The sequence below is a fragment of the Rana temporaria genome, chromosome 12 (assembly GCF_905171775.1).
Source record: "Rana temporaria chromosome 12, aRanTem1.1, whole genome shotgun sequence".
NCBI classification, from domain to species: Eukaryota; Metazoa; Chordata; class Amphibia; order Anura; family Ranidae; genus Rana; species Rana temporaria.
The window spans coordinates 115,195,844-115,217,878 of NC_053500.1; the positions used below are offsets into that span (position 1 = coordinate 115,195,844).

Sequence of the window (22,035 nt, forward strand, 5' to 3'; positions counted from 1 at the left end):
TTTTACATATATTCCAATTCAAAATATAAATCAGATTTTTGTGCAGTACAAATTTTTGTCCATTAACTGTTGAAATATATATTTTTTTCATTATGAACTGTTACTTTATCTTATGAATGAATTGATATTATATCTCTGATGGCTCCTTCTCCCGCTTTCCTCAATAGATTAAAACTCACAGCACAATGTCCAAGGACAGCTATTGCCACCAGCTTCCAAGCAACACTTGATAAAAGGACCCTTCTTGCCTCTGCAAAAATGTATCTCCTCCCAGGGCTGGACTGGGACAAAAATGTGGCCCTGGACTTCGCCCAGATTGGCCCACTTTGATAGGTCTCCCCTATGGCGGCCGGACAACTCTCGCCCCCCCCCCCCCCCCAGCCACCCAAGCCCCCTCTCCCCCATCACTAGCCACTAGCCGTTCTACTTTAGAGTAAAACGGCTGGTACTGGTACTCTTATAGGCAGTACCAGTGGGGAAGCTAGACATTATTTCACTCGGGGCAAAGAATCAGTTCGGTGCCTCCCCCTTATGGGACAAGATTAGGCAGAAGTGAGAAACTCCCAGGCCATAGCTGTTGAGTCAGCTGTCTGTCCCCTGCCCCGTGCTCCTTCTGGTCCCCCCATGCTCCTCTGTCATCCCCCCTGCTCCTCTGGTCCTCCCCCTGCTTCTCTGTTCCCCCCCCCAGGTGAGCACTGCGGGGAGGGAGAGGAGGTGAGCGGCCCACTAGGCCATCGGCCCACCGGGAAACTCCCTGTAGTCTCAATGGCCAGTCCATCCCTGTCTCCTCCTCAGCCACTATCTGGGCAACCCCCCCTCCCAGGGATTTGCTGAGGTGAGCTAAATATTCATAACTTCAGTGGCTGACCCTCCTCTATAAGCTCTAAAAGTCATGCCCTCCAGCAAATGTCTTTTAGCTCAGATTCTTCCAGGCCCCCCACCAGGCACATGCTTGGGCCTAGCAACAGCTCTCAGTCAGTACACAAGCTGCCTTCCGGGGACAGCAACCCCAGGAGCAAAGACCCCCTAAACAGACCTCCCTAAATATTTATCTACTCCACAGCCACCCTCCGGGCTCCTACCCTCCCAGGGATTGGCCGAGGCCAGATAAATATTAATAACTTCAGTGGCTGTCCCTCCCACTTCACCTCTGAAAGCTTCTTCCAAAAGCAGACAGAAGCAATCTACCACCAAGCTTAGGGAAACCTGTCCAGACTTAGTAAATCAATTGCCACCCCAATGAGAACAGCAGAGCCCAAAAAAATATTTAGGGCAGGGCGCTACAGTGTGACTGGCAAGTCATTTTAATTCCTGCAAGGGTATGAAACTGTTTACTTGTGTCATGTATTTGCAAATATCAATGAATATCTAACGTTATCAGAAAAACCTGTATTTCAGGTTTACATATCAGTGTTGTTGTTTTTTTCTCTCCATTTATTACCAACACCATATGACTGGTTGAGGTTACTGTATTTCATAAATATCTGTGCAACTTCCTTCATGTGACATCAGAATGACACAGTAGGTCTCATATTGCCTTGATTTACCTTTTAATAGCCTGTGTTGTGTCAGGTCAATGAACAAAATTAAACTTTACAATTTGGTTTCTCATATCTCTTCTGGTAATTCATATTATAAATAATGTATAACCTTTTTATATTAATATTCATAATATGAATTACCTGTAGAGTCCCATATCGATATGGAATACGCAAAGTGGGCATGGAAATGCAAAACTCTTAGGTGGGAAGCAACAAAATTGTGAATTGTGGTGGGAATATCTTGCTGTTGCAGTGTGCGATATAAGAAGACTTAGACTGATTTTACCGACCAGGCTCCATCTATAGCTAAAATCTATTTGAGGTAGACTTAGTTCCAGTGGCGGCCGGTGCTCAAAAATTTTTTGGGGGGCGCAAACAAACAAAAAATTAATTGCACGTGGCAGTTACGAGCAGCATGGCGACCCAGACTTGTTCTCATGGAGCAGAGAAACTTTTCAGCCCTCATGCAGGCTATCATGGGCTGCCAGTCTACTTTATCCTCTCTCACCACGAAGATCAACACCATGCAGCAGGAGATTGGCCTTATTAGGCAGCACTTTGAAAAGGTCCGCCAGTGTGTCATGGAGGTCGAGCGCCAGGTGGGTAACACAGAGCACACTGCCTGCGATCACTCAGCCTCATTACATACCCTCCAGCTGAAGGTGACACACCTTGAATCAAGGGCTGAGGACGCAGAAAAAAACGTAACCAACGGAACAACCTCCGGATTATAGGTCTGCCTGAGGGATCTGAGGGTCTGGATCTATCTGCCTACTCCAAGCGGCTGCTCCACATGCTTTTCCCTCAGGTGGCCTTTTCATCCTTCTTTGCCGCGGAGAGGGCTCATAGGATGCCGCCTGCCTGCGGCACTCCTGGCGCTCAGCCTTGTACCTTTATTTTTCAGTTGCTCAATTTTAGAAACCATGACCTAATCCTGAGAGAAGCCCGCAAGATGGGTGACATCCGCCATGAGGCTGCGCGCTTGTTGTTCTTCCCAAATTTTTCAGTTAACACCCAACAGCTCTGTAAGTCCTTTGATGCGGTAAAGCAGGCCCTGCGTGTCAAGGGAGTGATGTACAGTATGCTGTTCTCTGTACGCTTGCGGTTATAAGACGAGGAGGTCACGTGCTTGGGGCTTTGCAATGACTAAATACCCTACCTTGCCAGTAATGCCACTGATTCTACATCTCCCTCTTCTTCACTTCTGCGAGTACCCCTTGTTTTGATTTGTTGCTGGCCCTAAGCGGTTGTGCTGGAGTGGGTTATGTTATGTATGTTGTTTTGTGTCATTTACTGCTTAATGTTTACTCTGTTCTCTGCCTTTGGAGCATGAAGTGAGCTGTCAATTGTCTTTTCTCAGGGTCCAGGTGTCCTTTCCCTGCAGATAACACAATTTTTTCTCCCTTGGATTTAGCTCCCTTAACCTTAATTTCCTGTAAGGTCTGGGTTTTGAACCTACAAATTATGCGTTCCCTTGTGTTTAGTTTACTAAAATTGCCCAGATATCTGTTTACTACGGGAAACACCTTACTGGTAGCCGTGTCCTAGCTCTTAAAAAACCCTGGGTGGTACTCTCATGCCACATACTCCTTCTACACCAGGGGACTTAGTGTGCTTGTTCATAAATCCCTTTCTTTTACACTGGTAGCCTTGCATCTGGAGCCCGAGGAAAGGTTTGTGCTTCTCCATGCTGCCATTGACAATATACCAATGGTGGTGGTGGGACTATATATCTCTCCACCAGCGTCTCTAAAGCTGTTGCACAAGATTACTCAACTCATAGCAATTTTTTTCACTGATAATGTGGTTCTAGCAGGAGATTTTAACATCGCCCCCTGTCCTAATTTGGATAGGTTGACTCTGGACATGGCTGTGGACTCCCTGCTCTCCAGGTGGGCTTCTACATTTGATCTCACAGATGTCTGGCAATAGAAAAATCCCCTTCAGAGGTGCTATATCTTTCAATCGGCGTCCTATGCGGTCATGTAATGTATTAACCTTGTTTATATCAGAAGCCCTGTCCTAGCTATGGTACAAGAGGTTTCTATACTGCCTAGAGGCATATATGACTTTGCGCCCATCTTGTTACGTCTCAATGTGAGTCCCAGTTCTGGATCTCTGATGATCGTGTTATCCCAGATGCAGAGTCGACCCTGCGGGCATACTGGGAGGCTGACCTGCCTGCCACGGATCAGGCCTCTAGCTGGGAGGCCTTCAAGATCAATTCTCGGGGCCAATACCAATCAGCCATAAGCCATACCCAGCGACAGGCCGGGTAATTCTGCTCTGTATTGCGGCCGCCAAGAAATTGCTGCTGCATTAGTCACAGCGCATCTTTGAACAGTGAGGGGACCGGACGCCTCCTGTCGTGGTTGTCCAAAGAACAGTCGACAATGACGAGTATTGCCAATGTTAAAGACGCCATGGGAAATTTGCCGTCTGACCCCAGAGATATAAACGGTTGCTTCTATATTGATCTCTATTCATCTAGAGTGGGGAACTCTGTGGCTGAACTACACGTTTTTGTGGACGATATTCACCTTCCGTCACTTTCTGAGGCAGCCCGCCTGGGGCTTGACACTATGCTCACTGAAGGATCTCCAAGGTGCTATCAGATCCCTGCAGTCTGGAAAGACCCTGGGGATGACGGTTTCCCTGCAAAATTTTACAAAACCCATGTGGAAACCATGTGGAAACCCTTGCCAGTAGACTGTTAGAGATCCTCTCTGCCTCCTTTGAGTCTTCTTTCCTGCCCTACTCTATGTCATAGCATTCATCTTCAAATAAAATGATGAGTGACATGGCCAGGGTGTCCAGAGTCAGCGCGGAGGAGGGTGTTCCCTGATAACGGTTTCCTGTAAAGTCTGGACCATATACAATCCTCTATACTAAAGGCTTTTGTGCAAACGCAAGGTTTTCTGGATTTTTTCTTTGCAAACCAGAATTCCGATGGGCCTCAATTTTGGAACTTAACACATTTTTATAAGTAATTTGATATATATATATATATATATATATATATATATATATATATATATATTAGATTAGATTAGATTTAAGAAGTCATTGTTTTTATTATTGGACAAGTGTGTATTCCGGTGTGGAAAAAAGCACAAGAGTTGGGAACTACAATTTGAATCACCTGATTGAATAATTGATCACATGGAATAACTACCTCCTCACACACATACAGTATATGTATGTCAAAATATCACATGTAAGGGTCTGACAAAGCATGCAAGTCGTGTGAAATGTGTCAGTCATGTCCCCCTGTCTATGTACCATTGTGTGTTGATGCTTTTACTTACAATAAATCTGAATTGCATAATGTATGGGAGTGCGGGCATCCTTTGGTTCTTCATACCAGTATCTGTTGCAGTGACAGGGCGTGCACCACTACCTATGGGCTGTTTAACTTGGAGCCCTGCCTACACACCTGGAGCAGCTGAATTTGTTTGTTTAAAATGAGGAGAGTCTTGCCTATAAAGCGCTTTATAATCCCTGAGTCATACATCAATATTTAGCATTTATTAAATGGTCTTAAGCAGTAAGCTGCTTAAAGCGGAGGTTCACCCTAAAAAACATCTATATACCATTACATCCAGCATACTTCTGACATCTACAGTATGCTGTTTTTTTTTTCCTTTTGCCGTACATACCGTTTTATTGTTATTTTCCCCCCGGCTTCCGGGTTCTGGCTCCCATGGGAGTGGGCGTTCCTATTCAGAGGTTAGATGATTGACGCCCAGGGGAAGTTTTCCACCAGACGTCAATCATCTAACCTCTGAATAGGAACGCCCACTCCCGCGGGAGCCAGAAGCCGGAAGCCGGGGGGGAAATAACAATAAAACGGTATGTACAGCAAAAAAAAAAAACAGCATACTGTAGATGTCGGAAGTATGCTGGATGTAATGGTATATAATTGTTTTAGGGTGAACCTCCGCTATAAACCAGTTTCAAGCCATAAACAGTTCAAAGCGAGATAAAGCTTGGATATGGAGATATGGAGAATGTAACTGCTCATTACAAGGCAACAGTGCCAAATGTGTATTATTTATACCAGTTTACTCTGGAGCTGAAGTTGTTGACTCAAAGATTTGTTTTTATGTACAACAGGCTGCCCTTCTTAGTTCCAAGTTATCACGCAAGTTGACATTTTTTTTTTTTACAAATATTCCAATCAAAAATATAAATCCGATTTGTGTGCAATACAAATTTTTGTCCATTAACCGTTGAAAGATTTTTTTTTTTTATTATGAAAGGTTATTTTATCTTATGAGTTGATATTATATCTCTGATGGCTCCTTTTCCCACTTTCCTCAATAGATTAAAACTCACAGCACAATGTCCAAGGACAGCTGTTGCCCACCAGCTTCCAAGCAACACTCCTCAGCAATAAAAGGACCCTTCTTGCCTCTGAAAACATTTATCTCGTCCTTAGCCACTATCTGGGCAACCCCCCTCCCGGGGATTTGCTGAAGTGAGATAAAAATTCATAACTTCAGTGGCTGACCCTCCTCTATAAGCTCTATAAGTCATGCCCTCCAGCAAATGTCTTTTAGCTCAGATTCATCCAGGCCCTCCACCAGGCACATGCTCGGGCCTAGCAACAGCTCTTAGACAGTACACAAGCTGCCTTCCAGGGACAGCAACCCCAGGAGAAAAGACCCCCTGAACAGACCTCCCTAAATATTTATATTCTCCACAGCCACCCTCCGGGCTCCTACCCTCCCAGGGATTGGCAGAGGCCAGATAAATATTATTAACTTCAGTGGCTGACCCTCCCACCTCATCAAATTTTCTTCCAAAAGCAGACAGAAGCAATCTACCACCAAGCTTAGGGAAACCTGTCCAGGCTTAGTAATTAAATTGCCACCCCACTGAGAACAGCAGAGCCCAAAAAACTAAATTTTTCTTGACTATGGCAGGGCACTACAGTGTGACTGGAAAGTCATTTTAATTCCTGCAAGGGTATGAAACTGTTTACACGTGTCATGCATTTGTAAAATACCAACAAATATCTAACTTTATCAGAAAAACCTGTATTTCAGGTCTTCATATCAGTGTTGTTGTTTTTTTTTCTCCATTTATTACCAACACCATATGACTGTTTGAGGTTACTGTATTTCATACATATCTGTGCAACTTCCTTTATGTGACATCAGAATGACCCAGTAGGTCTCATATTGCCTTGATTTACCTTTTAATAGCCTGTGTTGTGTCAGGCTATTGAAATGAAATGAACAGACTGAAACTTTACAGTTTGGTTTCTCATATCTCTATAGGACTCTACTGGTAATTCATATTATAAATAAAGTAATACCCTTCTATTGCATTATTCATAATGGCAGATTCAGGTAGTTCTTAATAGTACCAGTGATGCTATTACTGCTCCAGATTAAAAAAACAAATACCTCTAGCTCATAGATAATGAAACTGGAGGTAATTAAGACCAGCTGTAAGTTGGCATAGAGAGACAGGCAGTGTACCCATCTGTGTATGCTGTGTAGCAGGACTGCATTTTTTCTGTTGTTACCTCCTTCCCTCCTTACTTGTGACCAATTGTTAAAGCAAAGCTAAACCCTCCTTTCCTTTACAGCCAAGGAAGCAGCCATTTTAGCTTCTATTTGATTTGCAGTTTCAATGGCGCTACACATATGATCCACTATGACACCAGCCATTGGATGGCTTTACAGTTCGGTTGAAAGCACAAGCAGTTGTTACAGTTACCATTCACGTTATGTTTTGATTGTAACTTTTTTCGGAAACAGTTACATATGACTGGGTTTATTTCCGCTTTAAGGTTGCAGTTGACCAACAACCATGTAGCAAAAAATATATATAAATTTATATAGCGCAATCACATCGAGACCTTTTCTGCATTTCACTAACGGTAAATGATCGACTTAATTAATCCTTCTTATTGTACTGTTATATTATCTCGTTTTCCTTCCCCTTTTCCACCCTCCCCCCTCTCCTTTTTAATAAAAAGGTTTTTCCATATGAATGGAATGGTGGGTGGTTCCAAAGGATTGGTTTTAAAATTAAAAATTAAATTTATGAGATGCTTAATGTAACTTTTGTATGTTCCATTCCAGTCACAACACAATAAACCTCTGAAGAAGACCAGTAGGGTCGAAACGTGTTAGGAACAGTTTATACATGCAACACATTTTATTAGCTGTATAAATGCTCTGTTGTGTACTGTTAAACACTATATGTAAACCATGTCTCTTTGCTATGCCGCAACTCATTTTCTATTTATGTATTCCACCACTCTTGCCCTTTTTTGATAATTTTTACATATGTGAATAAATAATTTTTATTACATTGAATCTATTTTGTCTACCTGAGCTGCCAAAAAAACCCAACTGGGAAAAATCTCTCTATTACAACCATGTAGCAACCAGTGATGCTGACAGTGGGTGGAGCAAGATGGGGAAGCTGAGATGCCAGTTTTCAATCGGACCCACTACCCTTGTGATTGACAGCAGGCAGTGGGTGGATACTAAAGCTAATAGCAGACTGTCGTTTGTCTATGGATCCACCCACTGCGTTTTTTCAATCAAAAGGGGAGTGGACCTGATGGAGGACTAGTGTTTCTGAATACTCATGTTCCACCCATCTTCAAAACTCCATGCCGCTGCTCTGTCTGTGTAACAGGTGCAGCAGTGGAAGGGAGTTCAGCTTCAGCAAGTACACAGTGTCCATGTGGACGCTCCAGCCTCAGTACGTCTTCGTGCTCAGAACTTTCCACAAATTATGTATCTGTTTCCAACGGAGGCATGGTGATATCCAGAACTTTTTAAAATTCCCCTGACTGTGTGTTGTGTCATATAAAATAGTGTGTGTCCCAATTTTGCGCCCCTGGTGGTGTGTGGCCAACCTATTCAAATGAACATGCTGCATTAATGCAGAGCAGGATAAGTCAATGAGAGTCCACACAGCTGAGCATGTATATCTGAATGGACCTTCAATGTCCAGTTTTCACTGGATTGTCTGAAAAAAATACATAATTGTGACCTTATATGCCAGTGGCCATGGAGGCAGGGCTTTACTTCTTTGTGTCAGAGCCTCAAGCAAGGAGAGTAGTGAGCACACATAAGTGACATCATCTAATCCCACCCCAGATCTCCTATGGCTAGCAGCCAGAGGTACCAGTCTCTTAAAGAGTAACTCCACTTTTGTTGAGAAAAAAATAATTCTCCTCTGGGTGATCAATGTAGGGATTTTAACAAACTTTTTTTGCTGAAGAAATATCTGTTTGTCTGTGTCCATGTGAGTGAGTTTGTATGGGAGGAGTTTCATAATCAATCAGCTGCTGCACCTGCAGGGTTCTAATGAGGAAGATGCTGTGTCTGCATCCCTATAGACATGATTTCCCTTTGGGAGCATCTCACCACAAATTACATTTTTGTTGCAGGGAATGCTCAAAATCTGATTTGTATCTTAGTGCAGACTTCTGGGAAAATCAGTGAGACAATCACACAAGAAGAAAATTGCATATTTGGGGGGTGTTCTGTACATCATCTGTGTACAGAATGCCTCCAGGTAGCCATATTGCATTGCGTTTTACAGAAAATTACAGTGCTGTGCATTGAAAAGGAAAGGTAATTTTTTAATAATGTTCAATTACAATATGACTTGTGTCAGGCCCCGTACACACGACCGAGTTTCTCGGCAGAATTCAGCCAGAAACTCGATCGGAGCCGTATTCTGCCGAGAAACCCGGTCGTCTGTACACTTTCGGCCGAGGAAACCGACGAGGATCTCGTCGGGCCAAATAGAGAACATGTTCTCTATTTCCTCGTTAGTCAATGAGGAAACTTGGCTCGCCGAGATCCTCGGCGGCTTCACAAGGAACTCGACGAGCAAAACGATGTGTTTTGCCCGTCGAGTTTTTCGGACGTGTGTACGGGGCCTCACAGTTTTTCCCATAAAAGTGGAGTTACCTATAAATCTCACACTGCAAATATGAGGCTGTAGGCACACTCACATACCAGTAAGTTCATGACTATATTTTTCATTTTTTCAGGGTACTTTACAAGCACAGCCAATGGTTGCATACATAGTAAATCTTTATTTTTTTAAGTTCCAAGTCAATTAACAATAAAACATATTAAGATGATACAGAGAATCATTTTAAACATTATACTGCATATATATTGTTTATTAGACTTGTATGTTGAAGTAGAAAAAAGGAAAAAAAATGCGCCAAGAAAAAATAGCAAACTTATGAGACTAATGAGACTACAAGAATTGCTCTAAACATGTTGGAAGCAGCAAACGTTCTGTAAACACACGGCCTACAGTGAACAAAATATGAAAAAAATATGGTTGCTCTAAACCTATAGATATTACAAATATGAGTGTAACCTTGTGAATATACAAACACTAAAAAGTGAACATACACGTGAATAATCCAGAAAAGCTTGTATAGCAGCTGTTTAAAAATTTAAAATTGATTGGAGAAATAAATCATATAGTGAATAGTGTTGAGCAGAATACGCCATATTCGATTTCGCGATATATCTCGAATATATAGTCGAATATTCGAGATATATTCGCTAAATTCGAATATTCGTGATATTTTATCGAAATGAAATGATTGCGAATTTTCGCTATTGCGAATGCGAAAATAATTGCGAAATTTCGATAACTGCGGTAGGAGCACTCTGGCTCAGAATATTCTTGATATTTTTTCGAAATTTCGCAAAATGCAAATGCGATATTTACTGCGCAATTTCGACAAATGCTGTAGGAGCACTCTGATTGGCTCAGAATATTCTTGATATTTTACAATACAAAATAATTGCGAATATTCGGCAAATGCGGAAGGAGCACTCTGATTGGCTCAGAATATTCTTGATATTTTACAATACAAAATAATTGCGAATATTCGGCAAATGCGGAAGGAGCACTCTGATTGGCTCAGAATATTCTTGATATTTTACAATAGAAAATAAAAAGTGTTTTGCATTGGTGGTGATTCTTTACTCTATCCATCTGTCACAGCCGTTTGTCAATCAAACACCTTGAAGATTGAACACGTTCATGCTGCATGCTTTGGACTTTTTTTCACTTCACATATCAAAGACATTTTTATGAAAGATTATTTTTCTATTATTGGGACTATATTTCTTTATATATTTGTTTCACTGTGTATTTCACAAGTTATTTGCGCTTGCTTATTTTATAATTTGCCCACATGTCTTGTCACTAGACATATTTTTTATTCTTGTAGAGCGACTCCATTTTCTGTCTTGTATTAATTTATGTTGTATAACATTTTTGAGTTGCTGCTGTATTCTCCCCTTTTTTTAAGGTATGCGCAATTTTTTCCTTCTTACAAAAAATAATAATATCAAACATACAAATATTCATAACAGAAACATACACAAAGCCCCCCCCCCCCTTTTGCATCAGAGACAATCAGAGTTCTCCTACCACAGTTATCGAAAATTCGCAATCATTTTCGCATTCGCATTAGCGAAAATTCGCAATTTTTTTTTTTTTAATTCGGCAACATAAAAGGATCGCCTCAGCTTAGCTACTCGGCCCAGGGTCTCTAATCATACCAGCAATGCTTTTAGACGTCGATAGGATGTGATCTGTTTTAAAAATAAAATTGAAAAAATGCGAATATTCGGAATTGCGAATATACACCACGAAATTCGAAATATATCGCGAATATTCGAATATACCATATTCAAGCCGAATATTCGCAATACGAATATTCGTGAGCAACACTAATAGTGAAACAAAAATTCAAAAAAATCAAAATTCATAAGTATTAAATGTAATAAAGCTCCATGATCCCCTGTGACAGAAGATTCGGAGTGGCTTAACTGAAATCACGGCTTGTTCCAGAAACACCCGATATATGATGTATCACCAGTCAACACACTCTGGATAATCAGACCCATGTGAAAACGGCATGTAAGAGACATAATGCATCAAACATGATGCATTGCCTGATTGGAGTGTACTTAGTCATACAGATGGCTTCACAACCATAATAAAACTTTGTACAAAGAGCAATGATGTGCAATAACCCATAGCAATCAATGGGAAATCATATGGGTTATTGCACATCATTACTCTTTGTATAAAGTTTTATTACGGTTGTGAAGCCAACTGTATGACTAAGTAAACTCCAATTAGGCAATGCATCATGTTTGGTGCATTATGTCTCTTACATGCCATTTCCACACGGGTCTGATTATCCACGGAGTGTGTTGACTGGTGATACATCATATCTCGGGTGTCTCTTGAACAAGCCGTGATTTAAGTTAAGCCACTCCGAATCCTCTGTCACGGAGCTCTGGTAAGCAGGAATTTCTCTTATTTCGGTGGTGGATTTCACATTGGCTTCTTTGCAACATCTGAGGAGTCTCTACTTATGGATGAACTCTATTATCAATAATAGTTTTTGCACGGGTGGACAGTTATCATTAATTTACATTTAATACTTATGAATTTTGAATGTTTCACTATATGATTTATTTCTTCAATCAATGTTCAATGTTTAAACAGCTGTTAGGCCCTGTACACACGATTAGTCCAAACTGATGAAAACAGACTGAAGGCTGAAGTCTGATGGTCTGATGTGCCTACACACCATCAGTTCAAAATCCAATCGAGTCCAACGCGGTGACGTAAAACACAATGACGTGCTGAAAAAAACGAAGTTCAATGCTTCCAAGCATGCGTCGACTTGATTCTGAGCATGTGCAGGTTTTGAACCGATGCTTTTGCGTACCAACCATCAGTTTTGACCGATCGGTCATCAGTCCGATTTTAAAGCAAGTTTTAAAACTTTGGTCTGAAGGTCAAAAGTCTGATGGGCCATACACACGGTAGGTTTGGACTGATGAAACTGGACTTCAGTCCGTTTTCATCAGTTTGGACTGATCGTGTGTACAAGGCCTGATACAAGCTTTTTTGGATTATTCACGTGTATGTTCACTTTTTAGTGTTTGTATATTCACAAGGTTACACTCATATTTGTAATATCTATAAGTTTAGTGCGAGCATATTTTTTTTCATTGTATGTTGAAGTGTCCATTTAATTTTTTTTTTAAACATCTTTATGTATATGTAGAAAACTTAGCAGTATGTCAATGAGAAGATATGATTCCAATGAACATCTGGTTACATAGGAAGTGATACTGTATGTCTCATAAACATATTGTGCCAACAAAATACCAATTTCAGCATTTTATTTCATAGAGCAATCAGAAAATACAACAGCACAAACAAGGGCTTAATACCAGAGCTTATTATGGGTTAGCAAGCTAAGAAAAATGTATGGAAGGATCTGGGAAGGGGTCAGGGAGGAAGGTAATGGGAATGAGGGAGTAGGAAAGAGGAGGAAAAGAAAGAAAAATACAGAGCTAGAGAAGACTCTAGTGAATCATTGTGAAAATCTGCTTTGAAAAATATGATTTACTCAAAGTGTTCTTCATAATTCTAAACAGTAATTTCCTCCTATGAAAAAACAGCTAACAAAAAAGTGTTCTTTCGGGTTGTTTTACTAGAGTGCAAAGAACAATAAAGGCCAATAAATTCTCATTTTGGATACAGTGAGGAAGAATTATAACCCCTGTCAGGTTTTTTTCTACCTGTTTCCCAGTTTTCCATTGGGGAGACTTTCCATTGCTTCGTGTCTCATAGCCACGAAGTGAGAGGATAGCCTTTCAAAGCGATGGAAATCTCTGGAAGTCACCAGGGTCATCAGAACTAGTGTCCCTATTACAAGATTTCCTCCTATTTCTGTTCTGGTGACCACTCAAAATGTGGGATTTTATTTTAAGTTCATTCTTGGTGATTATGGTCACCAGGACAAGATGAGAGGGTGAATCTCCCTAGGGCCCCTTTCACACTTGTACGACTTCAAAGTCGTGCGATTTTACCGCGAGTTTGCCGTGATTTTGGATCAGTACTACTTTGCCACAACTTTGGCATTAACCAATGAAAACATACATGGTGTGAGGTAATTCCTTTTCCTGCCATAGTTGTTTCCAGTTCCTGTTTGCTTCCTGGTTGTTGTTGTTGTGTGGTGTGTTGTGACAGAAAATGTTTGCTACTCAATATATTGTTACAGCAGTTGTCATTGCTGCTGCAGCAGTGGCAGTGCATGAGGCAGAAGAGGACATCTTATTTTTTGGGCTGTTTGGAGCACATTGTTCCTGAGGGAATAACCAGGAAGTGAATGTGTGGTGGAAAAATGTGCTTGGGAGGGGCTACTATGTTGAAAGGATTGGGTGGGACAAGGGTCAAAAAGCTGCTTATGCTTACAGCTTGTGCTTACAAAGTCGTACTGAAATCATTCTGAAATTGTGTCTATATTATTCAGGTACGATTTGCATGCTACTTGAGGGTTTAACATTGAGGTCTATGGACATCAACTCACATGGAAGTTGGACCAACGTAGTGCAGGGACTACTTTGAAGTCAGCATGACTTAAAGTCGTGCCAATATGAATGGAAGTCATTGAAAATCATGGAAAATGACTTGTCATGTGATTTTGCAGTCCAAAATCGTGGGACAAGTCGTATAAGTGTGAAAGGGACTAATTGGGATACAGACACCTGACAGGTGTTCTAATCCCTCTGAAAGTGTTTGCCTTCAGTTATACCTTAAGCACTAAAATAGTAATAGTAAAGTAGAAGTCCACCCTAAAACTAAATTCCCGATATCTATCGACATCTACGATCTAACACTAACCTGTCTAAGGTCTGCAGAGGACACAGCCAACAACAGCTGTAAAATGAATGGGGAGTGACGTCACCCATAGAGTTAATATGGGGCTGCCGTTGTTGGATGTGTTGGATGTGTCCTCTGCACCCGCCTACACAGCAAATCAGCGGCTGACAGCTCAGCGCAAGATCGGGTCAGAGCGGCTTCAAAAAAGGTATGTATATTTATTTCTTCTTTACAGGGTTAGTGAGTTTACTGTTAGATTGTGGGTGTCTATAAATGTAGGGATTTTAGTTCTAGAGTAGACTTCTACTTTAATTGGCAGTGTTCATGGGAGGAGTAGGATTAAACTTTAAACTGAGTAGAATGATAAAATACCAGAAGTAACATTTTTGAGGTTGTCATATGGTATATTTTGTAATTTAAGCCAGGAATTTAAGATTCTTTTACCACAATGATCAGGAAATCCTCCATTGTGATAGCGTTTTTGCAATCAACCACAATGTTTAATTGTTTGGAGCCAGTCGTGTAGGGCTTAAATTCAATGGTCACAGTTTTCTTCTCTTTGGGCTTCAGTGAAATTCTGCATCATAAAACAAAAATGCATTTAATTTGGCTTTGTGTGACACATAATATGTTTTAAAAAATACTCTAAATTTTAATGAGTTTCACTTCCACTATCTCTGAGAGCAAGCCAGCACTAGTGAAATGCGTCAAGGTTGGTTTTTGGGTGTAGACGTGATTATATTCAGTCTTTTGTGATAATCATGAAATACATGTATGAGGAATTCAGTTTTGGAGTGGGGCTTATATTTTTTTATATTTCTGACATTAGTCTAGTTTAGATTTGCTTCAAATGGAGAGATGTGTGTGCTTTTCTTTAGCTGCATACTCCTCCTTTCAGAGCAGAATTATCATCCCAGTCTCAGGCTAATGTCCCAATGGTGATTCTGCTGCTGCCCACACATCACCATGGTGCAACAACCATTTCCCGTAATGGCATTGCAATAAAAAATCTCACTTGCTATGAACTTGATTATTTTTCCTTGGTGAGGTGACAGCACATCTCCCATATCACAGAATAACTCTCATTATTGATATAGGTATGGTGGGCCAAGCCTGTTCATACTATTGTAGTTTGATGTAGTGGAACACCAATCCAAGATAATGAAGAGGCAAGCATCCAGATTTGAATCCAACTATCAGTAATACTAGCACAAAGAAATAAAATTTGCCACCCAAAAACTGAACTTCCGCTTTTCGGAACCCTCCCCCCCCTCCGGTGTCACATTTGGCACCTTTCAGGGAGATGCAGATACCTGTCTAAGACAGGTATTTGCACCCACCACTTCCTGGAACAGACTGGTGCGGGAGTCACGCCCCTTCCCACACCCCCGCTGCTCTTCTGGGAAACACACTGTTCCCAGGAGAGAGCGGGGAACCAGTGACGGCGCGCCACGCTACTTGCGCATGCGCTACTGGCGCATGCGCAATATGGAGCCGAGCAGTGAAGCTGCAACGCTTCACTTCCCGATTCCCTCATTGAGGATGGCGACGGGTGCTGCCGAGGGACAAGCGATTACTCGGCCTCGGCTGCCGACATCGCGGGCGCGCTGGACAGGTAAGTGTCCATATTTTAAAAGTCAGCAGCTGCAGTATTTGTAGCTGCTGGCTTTTAAAAAAATGATTTTGGTCTGAACCTCCGCTTTAATCCTAAAACATTTTGACTACTTTCGTTGTATGTGTATAAAATTGGTGTAGGTTAGTGGGGTCCCCAGGTCATTAATTTGCCCAGGGGCCCATTAAGACAGCCCTGGGTGAGAGTCTTATTTTGAGGCCCCTCTAGAGGGTACTACCTGACCCAAAATTCTCACTTTGCCTTGCGGTATGAAAATTCATGTACAGTCATGCATAATGGATCACTGTAGGTACATCATTCTACTTACTTCTTTTGAATCTGATCTTTAATGAGCCCACTGCCCTCTGCAAAAATTTCACAATCTGTTAGATTCTCATTAAGTGGGTTAGTGAATGTGACTTCAGCAGATAGTGGATTATTTATAACAGCATCTCCGAGAACCTAAAAAAAAAATAAACCAAAAAATATGGTTACTGGCCATTGTTTGGCCGATTTTCTCCCAATAAACCAATAAAAACATGAAAGACCTTCATAGTCATTTTTTACACGGGTGAAACTAAATGTGAACAATTATAGTGGATGTTTCCCCCCCCCCCCCCCCCGCAAGGTAAAGTCATAATGTGCTAGTATGCATCTCATACTAGCACATTATGTGACACTTACCTTAAAATGAAGCTGCCCCGTACACATGGTCGGAATTTCCCACAAGAAAAGTCCGATGTGAGCTTTTTGTCGGAAATTCCGACCGTGTGTATGCTCCATCGTACTTTTCCTGTCGGAAGAAAAATTTGAGAGCTGGTTCTCAAATTTTCAGACGGAAAAAAATCGAAATCGGAAATTCTAATTGTCTATAGCAATTCCGACGCGCAAAATTCCAACGAATGCTAGGAAACAATTTGACACATGCTCGGAAGCATTGAACTTAGATTTCTCGGCTCGTCGTAGTGTTGTACGTCACCGCGTTCTTGGCAGTTTTTCTTCCTCTTTAAAGCTTGGCTCGCAGTTGTAGAATGTAAAATTGCAGGATCACACTAAAATAGAAGTAAACAAAAACCAGACACCAGAAGACAGCAGTAGCACCTCCTGAATGCCTATTAGCTGTTGCTCTGTTTTCAGAGGGCAGTTTGGATCACAGCAAACGAAAAAGAAGCCTAGGAGAGAAGAGGAGGGCGCTGGCGGCCAGGGGAGCAGAGGGTCAGGTAAATAAAACAGATTTTAGTCACCCACTAAACCTAAGCAAGCATTTAACCCCTGCAGTGTGGGAACGTCCCAACTGCAAACAAGCATTTTACTTTCAATCAGTGATGAGATTTAGGCTGGGTTCACACCACAGCACACAGCAGGGGTCTGGTGCATCCCCATTCACCGTTTCAGGTCAGATTTCAGAATTTTTTTATTGGACCTGAAATGAACCAGAAGACACACAGGACTCCTGTGCCACTCTGGAGATGTGTAAACCGGCTCCATAGAAAGCTGGTCACAATCTCCTGACATGCAAATTGAATGCGAGGAAACATGCATCAGTGTGAACACAGCCTTAAAGACTAATGCTGGCTATACATACGTCCATTATGGGGCAAAGGGGCACCACCCCCCCTAATCCATGCACTTAGGCCCTAATTTACATGCAGGGCACCGGATGCATGGATTCCAATGGGTTTCTTTTTTTTTAGAAGCACGTGATTACAGCCGGAGGCTCTAACTGGCTTAGAAAAAGGGTGGGCTCAGGGCGCAGAGCACTGCGCCCTGAGCCCACCCAGTTGTGTGACAATAGCAAATTAATATTCACTATTGTCTTCCAGATTCTCCTCTCGGCCAATCAGGAAGCGGGTGAGACCAAGAGAAGTGATCGTATTGGCCACCGCGCTGGGGAAAGGAGGATGGAGGCCGCCATGAAGCCCGAGACGCAGGAAGGAGCAGAAGCTGCCCACGACCTTGTTTCTTGCCCCCCTCCTCCCATTACAAACACACTGTCCAATGTAAGAGATCAGCCATGACATTTAGACTGGCTTTACACCTATGTGTTGGCGCAAACTATGCCATTCACTTAAAGAGGAGCTCCAGGGTCCTTAAAAAAAAAAAAGAAGAAGAAAAGTCAGCAGCTAAAAATACTGCTGCTGACTTTTATTATTAGGACTCTTATCTGTCCAGTGATGTCCTCATCTGAGCCGAGTTCTCAGTAGACTACTGGGTGGCGCTGCCACCATCTCCACTGAGGGAAACTGGCAGTTTAGCCTTGCGGGTTCACAGCCGGTTCCCTACTGCGCCATGCGTGAATCACGCTGCATTCTGTGGCCGGCTGTGGTGGAGGGGGGAAGGAGGCTGAACTTCCGGCTGAGTTTGCCACTCTCCCCCCAAAAAGGCTTTCTCCCTGGTGTGGAGTGTCGTGCTCGCCCCCTCCCTTGGACTACGGGAGAGTCAGGACGCTCTCTACGTTGCAGATAGAGAAAGGAGCTGTGTGTTAGTGGGCGTCCTGACTCTCCTGTAGTCCAAGGGAGGGGTTGATCACGACACTCCACACCAGGGAGAAAGCCTTGCATTACTGTGTGGAGTTACAGACAGAAGAACAGGAAGTGAGGATTTCTCAGAAGAAATAAGGACATTTAAAAGCAAAATCGAAGGATGTGAAGGAGGACTGCACTAAGGTAAAGGAAGCTATTTAGGAAAAAAAATTGTACCTTTACAACCCCTTTAAGGATTTTACCTTATATATTTATAAGGGGTTATATGTTTGAGTGCTTAAGAGATGTTTTTACTTACCTTAATGTTCAGGGGTGGGTTCTTTAATGTAATAACTTGGGATACAAGCAGTTCCTTTTTCTCATCCCACTTACACAGAGCTGTCACCTCTACCACCTTATCATCCTGGAGACTTTGTATATATTTGCTGAAAGGGATTTTGAATGGAATTTCTTTTGCTGAAATAGTAAATGTATCAGTACAATCATATATACGTTTATGCACTTTTCTACATTATGTTTTGTGGATGCTGTATCTGAGGCTTCATATAAAAGGAAAATGTGCATATTTTGTTTTTTTGTATTCTGGATTGACTTTTCTAGAAGTGAGAAGGGTAAAAAGTAAAGTAACTATTATATAATTATTAGTTAATAGATCTGTAAATTAAAGTGGTTTGTAGGTAGGCAATGAAGAATACTTCTGACATACTACATCTCTTTTGGATGACACAGGATCTCTGAATCAGGGACAGGTGGATAATTGATAGGTCGACTCCATTCATACATCCTGTGTCATTCATAACAAACAAAAAAAAATGAACATTTTGAAAAAAATGAAATAAAATTTCATAGTTTTTTATTATAAAATTTTGCAAACAGGTACATTTTTTCCTTCACTGATGTGCGCTGATGAGGCTGCACTGATGGGCACTGATAGGCTACACTAATGGGCACTGATAGGCTGCACTGATGGGCACTGATAGGTTGCACTGATGGGCACTGATAGGTACTGGTAGGCGGTACTGATAGGCAGCACCGATAGGTGACACTCATGGGGAAGCACTGATGGGCACTAAATGGCAGCACTAATGGGTACTGATAGGCAGCACTGGTGGGCACTGATTGGCAGCAATGGTGGGCATTGGTGGGTCTGCACTGATAATCAGGACACTGATAATCAGTGCCCTGATAATCAGTGCTGATGTCCCTTTAACATAAGCTGGTTATCGGCATTCTTCATCTCTCCTCTCGCTGTCAGAGTGAGCAAAGAAAAGCCAATAATTGCCTTGTGTTTACATCCTGTGATCAGTTGTGATTGGCTGACAGCTGATCACATGGTAAAGGGCCAATATGATCTGCCCTTCAGCTAAATGCGAAGGACTCGCGTGGGCAGCGCAATCACAGGAGGACATCCATGGATGCCCTACCGGCAAACTAAGCCTGCACTGTAGCCGTCTTTCGGCTATAGCATGGGCAGGAAGTAGTTAAAGGAGTTGTAAAGGCCGAAGGTTTTTTTTATCTTAAAGCGGGAGTTCACCCAATTATATATTTTTTTATCTTTTCCCCTTAGATTCCTGCTCGTTTTGTCTAGGGGAATCGGCTAGTTGTTTTAAAATATGATCCGTACTTACCGTTTTCGAGATGCATCTTCTCCGTCGCTTCCGGGTATGGGTCTTCGGGAGCGGGCGTTCCTTCTTGATTGACAGTCTTCCGAGAGGCTTCCGACGGTCGCATCCATCGCGTCACTCGTAGCCGAAAGAAGCCGAACGTCGGTGCGGCTCTATACTGCGCCTGCGCACCGACGTTCGGCTTCTTTCGGAAAATCGTGACGCGATGGATGCGACCGCCGGAAGCCTCTCGGAAGACTGTCAATCAAAATAGGAACGCCCAGTCCCGCAGCCCATACCCGGAAGCGGCGGAGAAGATGCATCTCGTAAACGGTAAGTACGGATCATATTTTAAAACAACTAGCCGATTCCCCTAGACAAAACGAGCATCCATCTAGGGGGAAATAGTGTCATGTGCGGGTGAACCTCCTCTTTAATGCATTCTATGCATTAAGATAAAAAGCATTCTGTGTGCATCAGCTTTCCCAGCACCCCCCTAATTACTTACCTGAGCCCCTTCTCTCTCTAGCGATGTCCACTAATGTCTAAGCCATCCGGGACACTCCTCCTGACTGGCTGAGACACAGCAGCTGCATCATTGGCTCCCACAGCTGTCAATCAAAGTCAGTCAGCCAATCAGGGAATAGAGGGGCGGGGCCAGTTTGGGCTTCGTGTCTGAACTGACACACAGAACTATGACTCGGCTCCAGTGCATCCATAGGACTGTGGGGGCACTCGACAGGAGGGAGGGGCCAGCAGCACAGAAGAGGGACCCAAGAAGCAGAGGATCCAGGCTGCTCTGTGCAAAACCAATCAAACGACCCTTCACTAATCACTTTAAGTATAACTGGAATCAAAGATATTTGTTAAGGAAAAACATTTTGCAATGCATAATTATATTACCTCCGTTGGAAGACAATGAAACGGACGCAGTTTCCATCAACAACTTTGTCATTACACGTCGGGTGTATCCAGTGATGTTGGCATTAAGATTAACTGTTATTTTTTTGTCAGATGACGCTCCACTGGACAGTATCAATGTGAGATCAATATCTTGGCCAAGCTCTGGGGTTTCAAATTCTTTGAACTTTCCAGTTATGTCGTGTGTGTAGACTGGTCTAATTCTGCTCATCCAGACAACCTCGTTTGATTCTTCAGTTGATCCGCTTATCTCTTCTTCTCTGCTTGATGTGTTTTGTCTTCCAAATAATTTGACGAGGGCATTGTTGTATGCTTGTCTTTCAGCAGCAGTGCCTATTTGAAACATAAAACAAAATAATACATTTACACAATTATCTAAAACCAGCCACAGATGGCACAGCAGATGTACCGTATTTATCGCGGTATAACGCGCTCCCGCGTATACCGCGCACCCCTAAAGTGGCCCCCAATCCTGTGGAAAAAAAGTTTTTTTGTTTTTTTGTACTTACAGTTTTGGTGTCTTGCGCGGCGTCCATTGGCGGCCTCGTCGGGTCCGGCATCATTCTGCGGCTTCGGGTGTCCTCTTCGGCGGGTCCGGCGTCCTTCTGCGGCGGGTCCGGTGTCCTCTTCGGCGGGTCCGGTGTCCTCTTCGGCGGGTCCGGCGTCCTTCTGCGGCGTCCTCTCGGCGTCCTCGCGTCCTTCCCGCCACGAGTTTGAATACTGCGCCGGCATATACCGAGCGCAGTACACTCGTGAATCTTCGGGCAGGCTCGGCAACTGTCACGCTGACGTCCTGTACGTACAGGACGTCAGTGCGAGAGGCGTAGAGACTGCCCGAAGATTCACGAGTGTACTGCGCTCGGTATATGCCGGCGCAGTATTCAAACTCGTGGCGGGAAAGCGGGTATCGGCGTATATCGCGTACCCACGATTTTGCCCTGATTTTCAGGGCAAAATAATGTGCAGTATACGCCGATAAATACGGTGTGTTTGTATTGCCTCTTAGTTAGATATGAAATAATTACTGCATTCTAAATAATGGGGGAGGCCTTGATACAGATTATAAGTGAAATGTTTTTGTCAATGGGGCAACCTACGTTGCCTAGAAATTAGCCGTTACAGAATGGACGATTAGTATTGTGTGTTTATTTTTCGAGCTCTAATAC

At 42.7% G+C, this 22,035-nt stretch overlaps 1 protein-coding gene across 1 annotated transcript in view; it reads right to left on the bottom strand.

The window, feature by feature from the left end:
* Positions 1-14,080: 14,080 nt before the first annotated feature.
* The window catches only part of LOC120918613 (protein-glutamine gamma-glutamyltransferase 6-like), a 63,966-nt gene continuing 56,011 nt past the window's right edge, over positions 14,081-22,035 (bottom strand). Inside the window, exons 10-13 of the mRNA XM_040330287.1 lie at positions 20,852-21,202; positions 18,643-18,800; positions 16,190-16,323; positions 14,081-14,826 (exon numbers count right to left, since the gene is read on the bottom strand). Coding sequence (XP_040186221.1) covers positions 14,679-14,826; positions 16,190-16,323; positions 18,643-18,800; positions 20,852-21,202 — 791 coding nt within the window. The 3' untranslated portion in view covers positions 14,081-14,678. The remainder of the gene's footprint in view (positions 14,827-16,189; positions 16,324-18,642; positions 18,801-20,851; positions 21,203-22,035) is intronic.